We start from the raw sequence: 14208 nt of genomic DNA on the forward strand, positions 1-14208 counted from the left end.
TGTGCTGGAGGGGATGGGAGAAATGCCTTTTCTCCTAGGGACTCGGTGTGCTCCCTGTGAAATACTGCGTATTTCTGTCAGCACTCCAGACTTTAGCCTCCCATCTCAAATTGCTACTTGCCATCCTAGCGGAACTTACTGCTTTGGGCTTATTCTGGCCACCTCATTATTTAATTTGGAAATGCATCATTAAAGGCATCATTTCATGTTGTCATTGTGAGTGTATATTCATCACAAAGCTTAAAAATAATTTGATGATATTTTCTACCTAGGAACTAAAGGTCAGTATTTTGGCTCTTGCCACCCAAATCCTGACTGGATGTGATGAAGTGTTGGAAATGCTACAGCAGGTCACAACTGCCCTCATAAATAGTGACATAGCTGACCGGGAGCAGAGGTGAGGAAACGTGTTGTGGGCTGTGACCTGCTGCCCTTCAGGAAGAAGAATTTGCTAATGAGAGTGAAATTTTTTAGAGCAGAGCATCAGATATTCATTTAATATAGAGGAATTTTTGTGAGAATAGATCAAAATGGCAAGTGTTTCAAAGCCAAATGCAAGCCAGCTCTTTAATGGTGCTTTTAGGTGAGCCTGGGCTGACAGCCACTATATAAGGGTCAAAGGGCTATGGTGGACACCATCGTCTCTGACGCTTGGGTCTTCTGCCATCGTCACTCCCAAATTGGCCTTTCTTTCCATTATCTAGCTCAGCACCTGTGTACTTAGTTTCCTTATGGCAAGTATTCTAAGGAGGTAGAAGTGATTCAGTGATACTCACAATCAACTGCTGTGCAAAAGATGACACTGACATGATATCTCAAGATTATACTGTAATTTTACTTCTGCAAATACAGGCGTGATCTGTAGGGTAAACTTCTCTTTCCCAGTAATAAAGCTCTTTCTCGATCCTCCCCATTAAAATTTCTGCTATGGTTTGTTGTTAGAGATGAGTTACATACTGTGATTATTGTTGATTTCAGTGTTGAGATGCTGACCTGAAACAATCCTGCAGTGTAACTTTTCCTCCAGTAACTCTGTCTGTCCCATATCCCTCATGTCCCTGTTTCTTGCCCATTCCCAGAGTGTTGGGGGACAGGTTGGAACTGAGAGCAATATAGTCCAGAAAGGCATTGCACCGGGGCTTGTTAGCACATGTAGGGTTCACTGCTGGCACGTGCTGTAGACCTGCCCTGGGGACGAAGTACAGTCTGAGAGCCTGGGAGACATGAGGACTGTTTCTGATTCCAACCCCAGTATCTTAAGTAGTTTTAGAGAATTTGCATAACCCACATGTTTCTTTGAGTGAGTTCTTCTGGCAGAAGATTGAGATACTAAGAATGTGATTTTAGGAAATCATTTCATAATATATATATAGCTTGAATCATTATGTGTACATCTTAAATTTATACAGTGATGTCAGTTATGTATCATTAAAACTGGGGGAAAAAAAGAATGTGATTTTGAAGACGGATTAAAAATCTGCCAGCCTCTGTCCTCCGCGTGAACCAGTTTCTCTAGGTCCGAAGTGGGTTTTGCTACTCTGGACACCAGAGTCAGTGTTGTAGCCACTCACTGTCTCCCTGTCAGAGATTCGTTGCAGCACAGTGACCTGCAGCCCCAGAGCCAAGGGAACTTGGCGGGTGGTAACTACCTAGTGTTGCTGTTTGCGTTTTAGAACCCATTTATAAAATACTTTGAAGGTACTGTGAAATGCGCCATATAAACTTTTCTGGGGGCAAATGACAGGTCGAAGGTGAAATCTATTACTAGATTTCTGTTCTCTCCCTCTTCCTCACGGTAGGTGGGAAGTTTGTGAACTGAATTGCTATAATGACAGGTGCTTAACTAGTTCAAGGAGATACAGTTTAGGAGAATTTGTCAGAGAAGGACGATGTAAGTCGCTTCTTTGCATGATTGAGAATTGCTTAAGCTGTGTGTTTTCTTGAACTTTGTAGGTTAAAAGGCTTGGAACAAGTTACTAAGGCAACTATGCTTGGTCACCTTCTCCCAGTGTTACTGACCTCCCTGATGCATCCAAATTTACAGACTCTGACCATGGCCGATGCCTTGATGCCTCAGCTCGTGCAGCTGGTACTCTATACTAGCCAGGTATGATTGTCAGTGTGCCAAAGGGAACTGCTCCTTGGGAGCAGGAAATAAAGATGGAGTGAAGAAAAATATCGTGTCACAAAAATAAACTGAAATATTAAAGGAAAACATTGAATTTGTTTGACTAAATTACTTACTGCAGTCTTTTAGCAAGTGTTAATTGCCGGCAAGCTGCTGTCCACGATGCTCCTGAGATCCTGCCATAATATTTAGTCTCCTGAGCCCTTGCTAGCTGTTGGTAACTAGTATAAGTGACATGTTCCATTCAAGTGTTAGTGAAGGAGAGCAGACGAGGGTTGGAAAAAGATGAAGTACCATCCAGATAACTGACAGTACGCACTGGGACATGATGATTTTGTGTTTCAGACGGCTCTGCTGCTCAAAACCCAGTGTCCAGTGTTTGCCGAGGTGGGCTGCTCCCCGTGTGGCGCCTCAGACCAGAAGGGCAGGTTGTTCCCGGATGAGAGGTAAGGAACGCCGCCCCCCCGCAGGAAGCCCTGCCACGTGTCCTTCTGGTGAAAGCTCAGTACTCCTTTCACAACAATGATTTTTAGCAAAACTGGGAAAAGAAAGAGACTTCAGGGTCAAAATTCTACAGATAATCATAGAATTGCTTTGAAGATTATTGGAACAGATTAGAATAAATTTCCCTACAGATCAAGAAATGAGTTCAAAATTGACAAATTCTCATATAGTAATGTAAAGTATCATGGCAGTTTCTTAAAAAGGTAAACATAACATCTACCGTATGACCCAGCTTATTCCACTTCTAGGTATTTACACAAAAGAAAAGAAGCATAGATTCTTACAGAGACCTGCATGTGAAGGTTCGTAACAGCTTTCGTTACAATAGTCCGAAGCAAGAAACAACCCAAATGTCCACCAGCAGGTGAAGGGATAACCACACTGTGGTCCACTGATACAGTGGAATCCTGCTCAGCAATAATAAGGGATTATTACTGGTGAATCTTCAACAACACGGGTGAATCTTAGAGTACTTACGCTGCACTCAGCATACGGAAGCCAGAGCCCCCTAGAAAGTACATTCTGTAAGATTCTGTTTATATAAAACTCTAGAAAATGCAAAGTAACTTCTTGTGAAAGAAAGGAAAGGAATGATCACCTGGATTACCAAGACGAAGGAGGAAACTTCACAGGTGTATACATATGGCCAAACTGACCAAGTTGTACACTTTAAATATGTGCCATTTATTATATGTCAATTACACCTCACTAAAGCTGTCTTTAAAACCACTGGTCAGAAAAGAAGGACTTCTAGGTTTCTCTAGAGCAGTGTGCTATACAGTTGAGTTTTGTGCGGTGGTGAAAATTTGTATCAGTGTGTGGTTCAGTGCTGTCAGCCACGGCCACGGGCCGTTATTGAGCACTTGGGATGGGGCCAGTGTGACCAAGAAACTGAATTTTGCATTGTATTCCATTTAGATTCAATGTAAATGGCCATATTTGACAAGTAGCCACCATATTGGATAGCACAGAGCTGAAAGAGAGTAAGAGAATTCAGCAACAGCTGAGTTTAGGTTACAGGAGTTTGTGTTCCACAACCATGGGCTGGGGAGTCCTTGGGTTCAATTTCAGTACATAAGAGGACCCACGAAGGCTTTAGTAAAAATTATAGAAAGTAGTCATGTAGACTCATGAATTTTTCATGATTTAGATATCAAAAAGGAAACTTTACAGGACACTAATCCTGTGGGATTTGGAAAGTGGCCAATTTTAAAGGTCCTTTGCAGAATCTTTTTTTATTTTTCTGGTGGATTTTTAATGAGAGTTGGCAAAATCTTCTCGTGGATGTGAATTGGGTTTCCCCCTTGAAAAAGAGGGGGGAAATGCAAATATATTATCTAACAAAGAAAAAAGAACCTTAAACATAGGAATTTTTTAAATGTTTCTGGTTGCAATGTCGTCATACTGCATGTTGTGGAAAATTAAAGCAAAATTTCTTAACCTTTTGTGTTTTACTGTGTCTACATTTTCTTTTCCTTGCTGTTAAGCTAAGTCACTTTCTCTTTGTCTGGTTTTAGAATGCTGGAAGAGAAGGAAGAGCCAGGCTTTCTCACTGGTCTAAAGATTCCTGCTCCGTGGGCTGCTGGGAAGACTGTGGAAACAGTCCACCCCGTCAGAGACAACTATAAATTTAAAGAAACTGTCCATATCCCCGGAGCTCGCTGCCTGTACCTCAGATTTGATAGCAGATGCTCTTCACAATATGACTATGACAAAGTAAGCAAGAACTAGTTTAGTATTGCTTTTACCTCTAATAGGCTGATTTATTAGATGCTTCTTATTTTTCTTTGCTGCTGGTCACCATTCTTGACTTATTTCTGCCTGCAGATCGCTTAGGAGAACTTTCCTAAGATAATACCTTGAAGCGTAGTGACTTGGGGAGTCAGAGCCTGCACTTCTGTGGCCTAAGAACAGTGTTGTAATGAAACACTGTTGAAAGTGGACTTTTGTAGGCTTTCAAAAGTTCAGATCCGAGTCAAAGGAAATTTTTCTTTCCATGCTGTTTATTTGCTGCCTTCTGTGCTTGGTATTCCTGTAGACGTGGGTGACCATTCATCTAGGAAGGTCTTACTGCCCAATTCTTGGGGCTTCTCATGTATCTTTTGGGAGAAGGTGGCCTTTCAGCACGGTTTCAGACGTGCCTAGGATCTGGTTTACGTTTATTTAAATTATGTGTTCTTTTTTGCCATTACCTCCGGGCCCACATAGATTTTGAGAAAGTATAGTTTCCAACCTAGTGGCTTAACAATTAAAAGTAAAAGGAAGCTCATTTTAGGGGTTGAAATATTTGCTTCTGTTTCTAATTATTGCATTGTAAACCATCGTGCAGGACTTATGAGGAAAGGCTAAAGAAATTGTGATACATAACATATAAGAACAACTGAAGGGTTGTCTGATCGCGTTGTAAGTGCACAGGGTTATTTTTATGTAGATTGTTAGCCGTTTCTTTTCTCTCTGTGTGAACTGTGTAAGGGCAAGTGGTCTTAAATCTCATCAAGGGAGATTTTTAGGTTAAAAATAGAGGACTTCTTAACTGTATATACTGAGAGGGTGACACACATTATTAGGCAATTTATAGAATCCTCTTTCCCATAATCTTTTAGGATAGTGAAGATTCCCAGATGTCTGGAGGGGCTTAAGACTTGCCCCTCTAACTCACCTTAGCTGGAAACAAGGGAATTTAGAAAATTATTCGGTGGGCCTGTCAAAAACGTATCTCCCAGCATCAGTTTATCCCACTTGATAGCTCCTGGCGTTAGCTACCCACATTTCCTCCAGTCAAATGATATATGACTATTTGAAATGGAACAGGTTGCCATTTTAGCTGGTGTCATTTTGTTTCTTCTTTTAAAAGACAGTAACTTGCGTCTTCTGATATAGCTAACCGCCACCTGCAGTAGACTTAGTGTTAAGTGTGGAGGCACGGGAAGGTTTACTATTTGGATAAAAGTAACACTTACTTTTCCAGTGGTCCCTGGCTGGTGTCCCCCAAAGGTGCAAAAGGGTAAGAAATCACAAAATGGTTAAGCACCCAGAGCTAAAAGTGTAGTTTTTAGATCCGAACTGAGCTCAGAGGTGGCCAGCGTACATGTTACAAGACAGAATTTGGTATTTACAGAAGCCAGAGCCTTCTTCCTGTGAAGCTATTTGAATGCCAAATAACCTTTAAATGTTTTTCCTGCATATTATAAAGTTGGTTAATTGGATATAAACAAATAGCCTTTATTGAAGAAAAATGTTGATACATGAAAACTGACCCAAGAAGCAGCAGCCCCCTTTCTGGCCCAAATTTGTGTCATTTTCTTTTATACTATTAAGCAATTTTCTAGGAATATATGGCTTATTTTCAATTTGTTGCATTTTCTTAAATCCTCATTCATTTTTTTTCCTTTTATTTTGTTGCTGTGTAAGATAGTAACCATCTTTCCATTTGTATTTGCTCACTTTTTTAATATGGGGGGGGACTTAAAGGGGCAAATTGTACCTGTTATTAACGGGTTATATGTCATTACTCAGGATTAAATTAGCTATTTAAAAAATACAATAGCTGAGTATAACATTTTAATGTGAGGTCCCCAAGCCAATTAAATTGTGGTAATATTTGTTACTACTCTGTGGCTGCCCTGTAAATACCAATGACTGATTGCAACTAAATTAGTGTCAATTGTATCTTAAAAATATATATATATATATATTTAAGAAATATTAGGAAATATTAGTTACATTATAATGACACCAATGCCTGGTTGTAAATGTATTTTTAAACAAACATTTTTTTTGCAGCCTTTTTATTTGTAGATGTTGTTTTTGTTTTTCTTTTACAGTCTAACAGTATATTTTCTGTTTTGAAGTTGGTGATATACGCGGGGCCTAACACAAACAGTAGGAAGGTTGCTGAGTATGGAGGCAATACACTGGGATATGGCAGCCGTAGTGTCTTAGGAACTGGTTGGCCGAAAGACTTGGTGAAGGTATGGTATCCAGGCATGTTTGCTTCCTAGAAAAGAAAACGAACTTGCATTCCTCACGGGCCCAAGTATTAACAATAATTCTAGAGAACAATTTCCCATGGGGGATTTTGTTGATGCGGGGCTACTTTGCTAGGCCTGTCAACTCACTACTTTGTTCAGAATGACTGTCCTTTCCCTTGTACGGCATCAGACCCCTGTCCGCTCCAGAAATGGTATCTGTTCCGTAGGTTGCTCCATGGACTGAGGTTGTCACAGCATTTCTGTCCCAGTCCATTAAAAGGACTACTAATTCTTCCCACTTACTTCTTCTCGAGACTCCCTTATGAGGGATATCTTGGAACCACAGGGATATTGTGGTTTAAAAATGTGCAATCAGTGTTTTCAAATGAAGTTGGACCTTTGGACTAAAAATAATAATCTCTTCTCAAACTGGTGAGATTGGAGCCATGCTTTGAAATGTGGGCCCTTGAACTATAACGGATCTACCTAGAATATGAATTTGAACTGAAATGCCCACTAAAACCTGAAAATCCATCCAAAGACTGTTCCCAGAGTCTTTATCTCACATACATTATGTACCCTCTTTAATTCAGCCATAGACAGCAAGTTACCTCCAGAAGCTGGTCTGGATGTATCCAAATCCAGATGAGCACAATACTTCTAATTGTTCTCTGATTTCCTGCATTTAGTTTCTTACTCATGGTGTTGGTTCTACAATACAGAGCAAGGTCTTCCAGCACTGTGTCTGTGTTCTTCAGGATATTGGCTAATTGCCCGCCTTATTGGCACAAGTGAGGTGGCAAAGTGGTGAGGGGGAGGGCAGAAAGAATAGAAATCTGAGGAATTTATTGAAATTATGCTCAAGATTTGATCTTGACTCTGATCCTGCTGTTGGGCAGTCGTGGCCCGTTTCACAGATGCCTCGTTCCCACAGCTACCTGGTCAGGAGAAACACCCAAAGGGTTGATGTCCAGATGAGAGGGGATGGAATTTGAATCAAAAAAGCAAGTGAGAAAAGAAGTGAAATCTGCCTATGGTCCTTTTGAAAGTAAATCTCTGAAAATTCATTGCTCCCTTGAATTGTGTGTCTTGTTTTTAAAGTGTGTTTCCCCCCTCCCTTAAATTTTAAGGTGGAAGGAGATACAGTCACCTTCTCCTTTGAAATGAGAAGTGGCCGTGAACACAACACTCCCGATAAAGCTATGTGGGGCTTTGCTTGCACGGTTCGCGCTCAGGTATTTGACTCTAACCACTGCTGTGACCATAATGTACTTTTCCCATGTGCCTTGGTTACATACATCATATTTGCCTTGGAAACAGGGCAAAATATGAACTGCTGTTTTATCCATCTCTTCCATTTGACAATAATAGACTATGAACAGAAGTAATAGTTTTATGGAATAAAACTAGTTGAGACCTAAAAGCAGTACAGCTCCACAGAAAGAATCCCTTGCTAGGGGCTCCATCTTCAAAGCCTGGAGAGGTGATCTGCCGCCAGCATCTTTCTAGAGGGTGAGGAAGACTAGAAGACCAGGTAGAAGTAGGCCCTTGGATTCTGGGTTATAAGAGTAGTAGGATCAGATTATTGTCATTCTGTTCCTAAAGGCTCTTCCTGCTAGTCTAGATCTGTCTCGGCTTAATTACTCATGTTACACTTTGTGTATAGGTTTAATCTGCTCCTTTTAGCAGTACTAGTTACTGTCCTCCCAGGAATCTATTTGAATAAATTCTTCTCTCACCTGGAAAAAAAGAGAGAGAGAGTAGCAGGAGTTCTACTTTGTAAAACATATTTTAGACTTGTAGGTTGCTTAAATTTAACCAAACCAAAACTCTCTAGAGTGGAATTATCTGCTAGAATGTAAGCTCCGTGAGAGCAGGCACATTTGTTTTGTTCTCTGCTCTATCTCAGGCACCTAGAACAGTGGCCGGTACACAGTAGGCACTCAATAAATATTTGTTGAATGAATTCAGTGTAATCATTGACAGCATCTTCGTTCAAGCCTAGGATGGAGGTGACAAAATGAAATAGTGATTTATACCTGGGAGAGGTACAGCAGAGGGAAAGCTCTCCAAAAAGTCTTGCGTGAGATTTGTGCTGTTTCGAATATGGAGTCGTATCGACCCTTCTCTCTCCAGAATTGTGTTGAGACTTTCCTCTGTGGTCATTCCAGTGCCACCTTCTTTCTACTCTTGGTGTTGGGTGCTGTGTCTGTGTCCTGTCGCAGTGATGCTTGATGCTGCCCTGTGAGCGTCGCAGCGGGGGCAGTTCAGTGCGGTGCAGCGCAGGCGGAGCGCTCCGCCCTGTCACTGACCAGCGCGGTTTGCCCCGTCTGCATTGTAGGAGTCTTCAGAGGATGTGTCGGGAGGCTTGCCCTTTCTGGTAGACCTGGCTTTAGGTCTGTCGGTGTTAGCTTGTTCCATGCTGAGAATCCTGTACAACGGACCAGAAATTACCAAAGAAGAAGAAGCCTGTCAGGAGCTATTGCGGTCCAAACTTTTACAAAGGTAACAAATGGCTCGAATAGGACTGCCTTTGCTCATGAAGGAAGAGGACTTAATGTAGAAAGCTACTTTTAGTACGTTTCCCAGCTGATTGAACCTGCTGCCTGCGAATCCCATGGGTATCATTGTGTCTAAGAAATAAGATGAAAATTACCCTGAAGTGCCTTGTGGCTCTTACTTTACTAAATTTGAAATTATAGTCTTGAACTACATAAGCCTTTCTCCAACCCAAATATTGTTATAATTAAATTAAAAGATCCCCAAAAGGATGGGAAGATGGACAATAAAGCAAAAATAGCAAAATGTTTATTCTAGAATCTTGGCTTTGGGTGTGTGAGTATTAACCATATCATTCTTTCAACTTTTCTATGTATTTAAAAGTAAAATGTTGGGGAGGAAGTAGATTCCCAAAGATGTGGTTTCATATAATGCTCATTTTTTTTTTAGTCTCTGGAGGAAGTTTGATGAATAAGTACTTAATATATAATGTGATCCTTCATATATTTGATATATCTGCAAACTTTAAGAAGCTTTCCAGATAGAAGAGGGAGTGAAGAATCTCTTTTCTTTATGTCCAGGTGCCAGTGGCAGGTGGAGGCCAATGGTGTGATCTCCCCTGCCCTAACTCCAAGCCCGTCTCCACTGCCACTGACCATCGAGGAAGACAGAGAATTCACTTACCCCTCTGATGTCCTCGTGCCTCCCGTTGGAAACTACTTTGACCTACCCCGGATCAGACTGCCTCCAGGAATCATGATAAAGCTCAGGGAAATTTCTGGGCGTGCTAGACCTCAATTTAGGCCAAGTATAAAGTATGTTGCTATATAGCATTTTGTTTTCCCAATTGAAAAATCGTTTAACCAAGTGAAGGGTGTGTATTACTTCTTGTAGTCTAGTAAACGAACTTTTAATTTTACATGTGCTTAATGACTGTTAGCCAGGTACTCTGGGGAGTACCCCCAGATGGTAGTCTGGGTCAGCAGGTTTCAGAGGGTGGGCTTCCAGTCAACAGCGTTAGTATTCCCTGAGAATTTAGTTCCTAGGCCTGATTTCACACCTGCATAATCAGAACCTCTGAGGATGGGGCCCAGTAATCTGTGTTTTGACAGGTTTTCCCTATGATTCTGATACATGTTAAAATTTGACACGTTCTAGGTTGTTCTCAGGTGATTTGACCTTCTACTGAAGGTAGCCATCACCTTTGGTTTCCATAGTCTAGAGATGTTTCTTTATTTTTGATGCCTAGAGAGGTAGTGAAGGTCTTTAGTCTAGAATGTGAAGTTTTACAGTTACAAATGTCTTTGCAGTATTCTTGCTTAAATCAAGTCTGCATTGCAAAACTCTTCTCTGCCTTCTGAGACACGATTGGCCATTTCAGAGAGAAAACTTTGAAGAATAGATGAAGTGTGACATGAAAAATACAGAAGTACCACTGTTTTCAGCCCAACCCTCCCTAAGCACAAAATACTACAAGTTGTAATACTGCATACAATTAATTGACCGATAAATGGTGCCAAAGGTCTTTTATTAACCTTAGACCTGGTCCAGTGCTAACAAAACTCAAGCTCAAAATATACAAATCAGAGAAAATGAAGTCTCTTTAATTTTGATTTTCAGTTTCACCAGCCAATGTCAGTTTAATCAGTTAAATATGTTAAATTGTTGTCAACTTGTTAGGAAAGCCGCCATAATGTTCATGCCTCTTTATTGTAATAAATAGGATATGATGAATATTTAAATCGAAGCCTATATTTTGCTACCTATAAAATACAGCACTGGTAAGCTGAGAGCATGGCACATACCTGGCTCATCTCCCTTGTAATTACAGAGAAGTAATTCAGCCAGACGTGATGGAGGAAATGGTGGTATCATGTGTTATTAAGCACTTGAACTTGGTTGATGCACTGCAGTCCCTAATAAATTTCCAGTATCAAGAAGAACATGCTGAGGAATATGATTTATTGTGTAAAATCATGGGAGAGACATTTAAGAAACTCAATGCCATGGAGCGACAGCTGCAGGTAAGTGAAAGTTAAAACATTTAAATGTGTCTTGTCGCTATTGGAAATAACTTCTTTTCTAGAAATTTAATGAAGTTCAAAATGTCATCTGAATTTTAAAAAGATGATTGTGACTAAAATTTCCAAATTTACACATTGCATTTGTTTTTATTTTGCATCTAGTTTCACGTTGTTTTATATTTTAATATGTCAGAGTGTTGCAGAATTGGAACAGAAATGGCAAAGTGAGGTTGATGATGCCATGCAGGGGAAACTGGAGAACAACATGCCTTTCTTCTATGATTACCATTTTAATGAGGTGAGCAAGTTGTATGACTTACCACTGGGGCATTGCTGTTTACAGGCCAGAGGTATAGACCGTGTGTATAGAGATAAAACAACGTCACTTCTTAAAATGTTGTATACCTCAAAACGTACCCATTCTTTGAAAAGGGTTAAATTAAGTTCATTAGGTCAGCATGTCAGTGATAACAGAGAATAAGTTGCTTTTTAAGCTGTTTAACTGATTAATAGTGTTATAAAGCAGTTTTCATCATTATATTTTACCTTTAAGCCTTAAACAAATAGAAGGCAGAGTTATAAGCACTGAAGAAATCCCCAGAGAGTAGTCGGTGCCATTTTAATCATTAAAATATCAAATAATAATTTACTAATGTGCTTCTGGCATAGAAATATAGACCAAAGATGGTAGCGTTTTCCCCCTGAAATTTGTCTGTTCCTTTTAATGTGTATGGTAAAACTTGGTTTTTGCAGATTCTGCATACCATCTTTTCTTGATTTTTCCTTCTTTAGAACAAAATGAAAGAACTAGAACTTTTGTGTTCAATGAAGGAAGTCTCCTTTGATGGAAATGATCTTGAAAATATGGTCCTATCTCTGAGGTTAGTGATTGTTAGTAACTGTGTAAAGCTAATTTATCACCTTGATGCTCAAAACAAAATGTGAAGATCTAGTCTCTTAACAGATATTTTTAAAAAAATATTGTACATTCACTAGATACTTTAGAGTTGGAATTCACTGGATAGTTTGGAAATTTTGATTTTAACCATCAGAAGTTAGCATATAAGCATTTGAAACTGGGTATAAGGAACTAAAACTGGCCACAGTTTATAGCACTGCTCCCCTCAGTGGGAAAAGAGGAAGGTGATATATATATATATATCAGGTTTCTTTTGCTTAGTTTCCCCTCTGTCTTCTCATGTCCTTTGTAATTAAACATTTTGGTTTTGGTAAACTAGAGAACGACTAAATGCACATCAGTCTTTTTTTATAGGGAGAAGTTCCTACAAGAAGTGAACTCTCTTATTCAGAAACCCTCGCACCCACTGGCTAAAACGAAGACGTTAGTGAAGAGTTTAATGAACCGAGCTGAGCTGTTGCTGCACGTCACCATTGCAGCCCAGTCCGGCCTCACAAGAAGCATCTCGGGGACCCCTGCAGAAACGCCGGGTACTGCTAAAAGCCAGCCCTGCAAGGCTCTCCGCCCTAGTCTGTTCATAGCACAAACATCAGCTACTTAAAAAAAAAAAATCACTTTGTATATTCCTAGAAAAGTAAAAGAAAAAAGGAAATTTCAACCTTTTTAAACTTTGCCTTTTACTTTTTCCAACCAAGAAATATTTTTCATTGATTTATGTGTTGGTTTGTGAGCCATCTGAGCATCAGGGGTGCCTCCTTTCCCACCTTGTTCAGTGTTGGAGGGGAACATCTAAGGAGCTCAATGGCATGTTTTTATAATCCAGTGCCCCTTATTTTTAGATTATGATTTGTAATTTTCGTAGTAACATCTAATTAGTCAACACTCTGAATCTTGTAATGCATCATATTTTCCTCTTTACTTGAAGCTGAGTTTGCATTTCATCTTTAATTACCTTCTAGCACGGATTCCGTCATTAATTTTTTTCTGGATCACATTTTAATTGTTAGCCTGAAAATGCATTTCTCAGGGAAATGAATGAGTCTTCTTACTTAAGTGAGATCCACAACCCTGGGCAGAACCCATGATAGCAAGTGTTAATTCTTACCCTGAGAGAACAAGTCAAATAAACATGTTCTTAACTGAAAGACTCCATGTGATCTAGCCCCATTGCCCAGTGGACACTGTGGAGCAAGTGAACAAGTTTTCATCCCAGCTGATTGCCCAGGGCTCCTCTCACTTGGAGAGAAGTCTAGGATGAGTCTCAGGTTTCTGACCCTAGTAATAGGGTCCCCCTCCCTGAGAACATCAGGGCAGGTGCACCAAGTGACCGGCATGATCCCCTGCCAAGATGGTCTGCTACACCACATCCCTGGCCACGTTAGCCCTTGGTTCATTAAAGGTCCCGTGAAAGATTTAACCACTCAGTAAGGCTGGTGATGCTTTCCAAGAGGCTCTTACCATTAGACATGATGAACTGGTAGTTTCCTAAGAGAGAATAATGTCTTCAAAAATTACAATTTTTTTAGATTGAAGCTGTATAACATTCTTAAGACAGATTCGAAATGACCTCAACTTTCTTAACCTCTTCTTTTCTTAGCTAATCTTCACATGTAGTTTTGTCTTCTTCCATTAAAGTGTTGTTTTATAAAACAGTTATTTCCCTGGATAGGGTTAAGATGTATGTATCTTATAGAAAGGGCCAGTCAGATTCTAGCTAAATATATATATTTATTTATTTATTGAAGTATAGTCAGTTACAATGTGTCAATTTCTGGTGTACAGCACAATGTCTGAGTCGTGCATATACATACATATATTCGTTTTCATACTGAAGTGTGTTATTTACACCAGCTATGATCAAAGCAGAGGTGCCACCAAATGGCAATAAGTCAGATAAGTAAATCTATGATTAAAAGGGGAAGAAAGATCATCTCTGGAAAAAAAGTGGATCTGGAATTATTTGAATTCAGATTTTCTGCTTCCAGAACTTACCTTATCTGTCATCTCTTGCTTTTTATTTTTTTATTTTTAACTTTTTTTGGGGGGATGATTAGATTTATTTGTTAATTTTTTTTTCCAGTGGAGGCATTGGGAATTGAACCCAGGACCTTATGCATGCTAAACACGCACTCTGCCACTGAGCTATACCCTCGCCCCCTTGTC

The 14208-nt window shown here is 39.9% G+C and overlaps 1 protein-coding gene across 9 annotated transcripts in view; it reads left to right on the forward strand.

The window, feature by feature from the left end:
• The window catches only part of HECTD4 (HECT domain E3 ubiquitin protein ligase 4), a 164910-nt gene that overhangs the window by 81871 nt on the left and 68831 nt on the right, over positions 1-14208 (forward strand). For 5 of the 9 annotated variants that reach the window (XM_031670054.2, XM_072953300.1, XM_072953299.1 and 2 more), the window contains exons 18-29: positions 273-397; positions 1954-2107; positions 2474-2574; positions 4150-4348; positions 6457-6603; positions 7734-7838; positions 8945-9108; positions 9684-9917; positions 10934-11126; positions 11320-11424; positions 11919-12007; positions 12400-12575. In XM_031670054.2, coding sequence (XP_031525914.2) covers positions 273-397; positions 1954-2107; positions 2474-2574; positions 4150-4348; positions 6457-6603; positions 7734-7838; positions 8945-9108; positions 9684-9917; positions 10934-11126; positions 11320-11424; positions 11919-12007; positions 12400-12575 — 1792 coding nt within the window. The remainder of the gene's footprint in view (positions 1-272; positions 398-1953; positions 2108-2473; positions 2575-4149; positions 4349-6456; positions 6604-7733; positions 7839-8944; positions 9109-9683; positions 9918-10933; positions 11127-11319; positions 11425-11918; positions 12008-12399; positions 12576-14208) is intronic. The other 4 variants (XM_072953303.1, XM_031670055.2, XM_072953304.1 and 1 more) reach the window with 1 other exon arrangement.

This window comes from Vicugna pacos, chromosome 32, assembly GCF_048564905.1.
Source record: "Vicugna pacos chromosome 32, VicPac4, whole genome shotgun sequence".
In the NCBI taxonomy this organism is placed as follows: Eukaryota; Metazoa; Chordata; class Mammalia; order Artiodactyla; family Camelidae; genus Vicugna; species Vicugna pacos.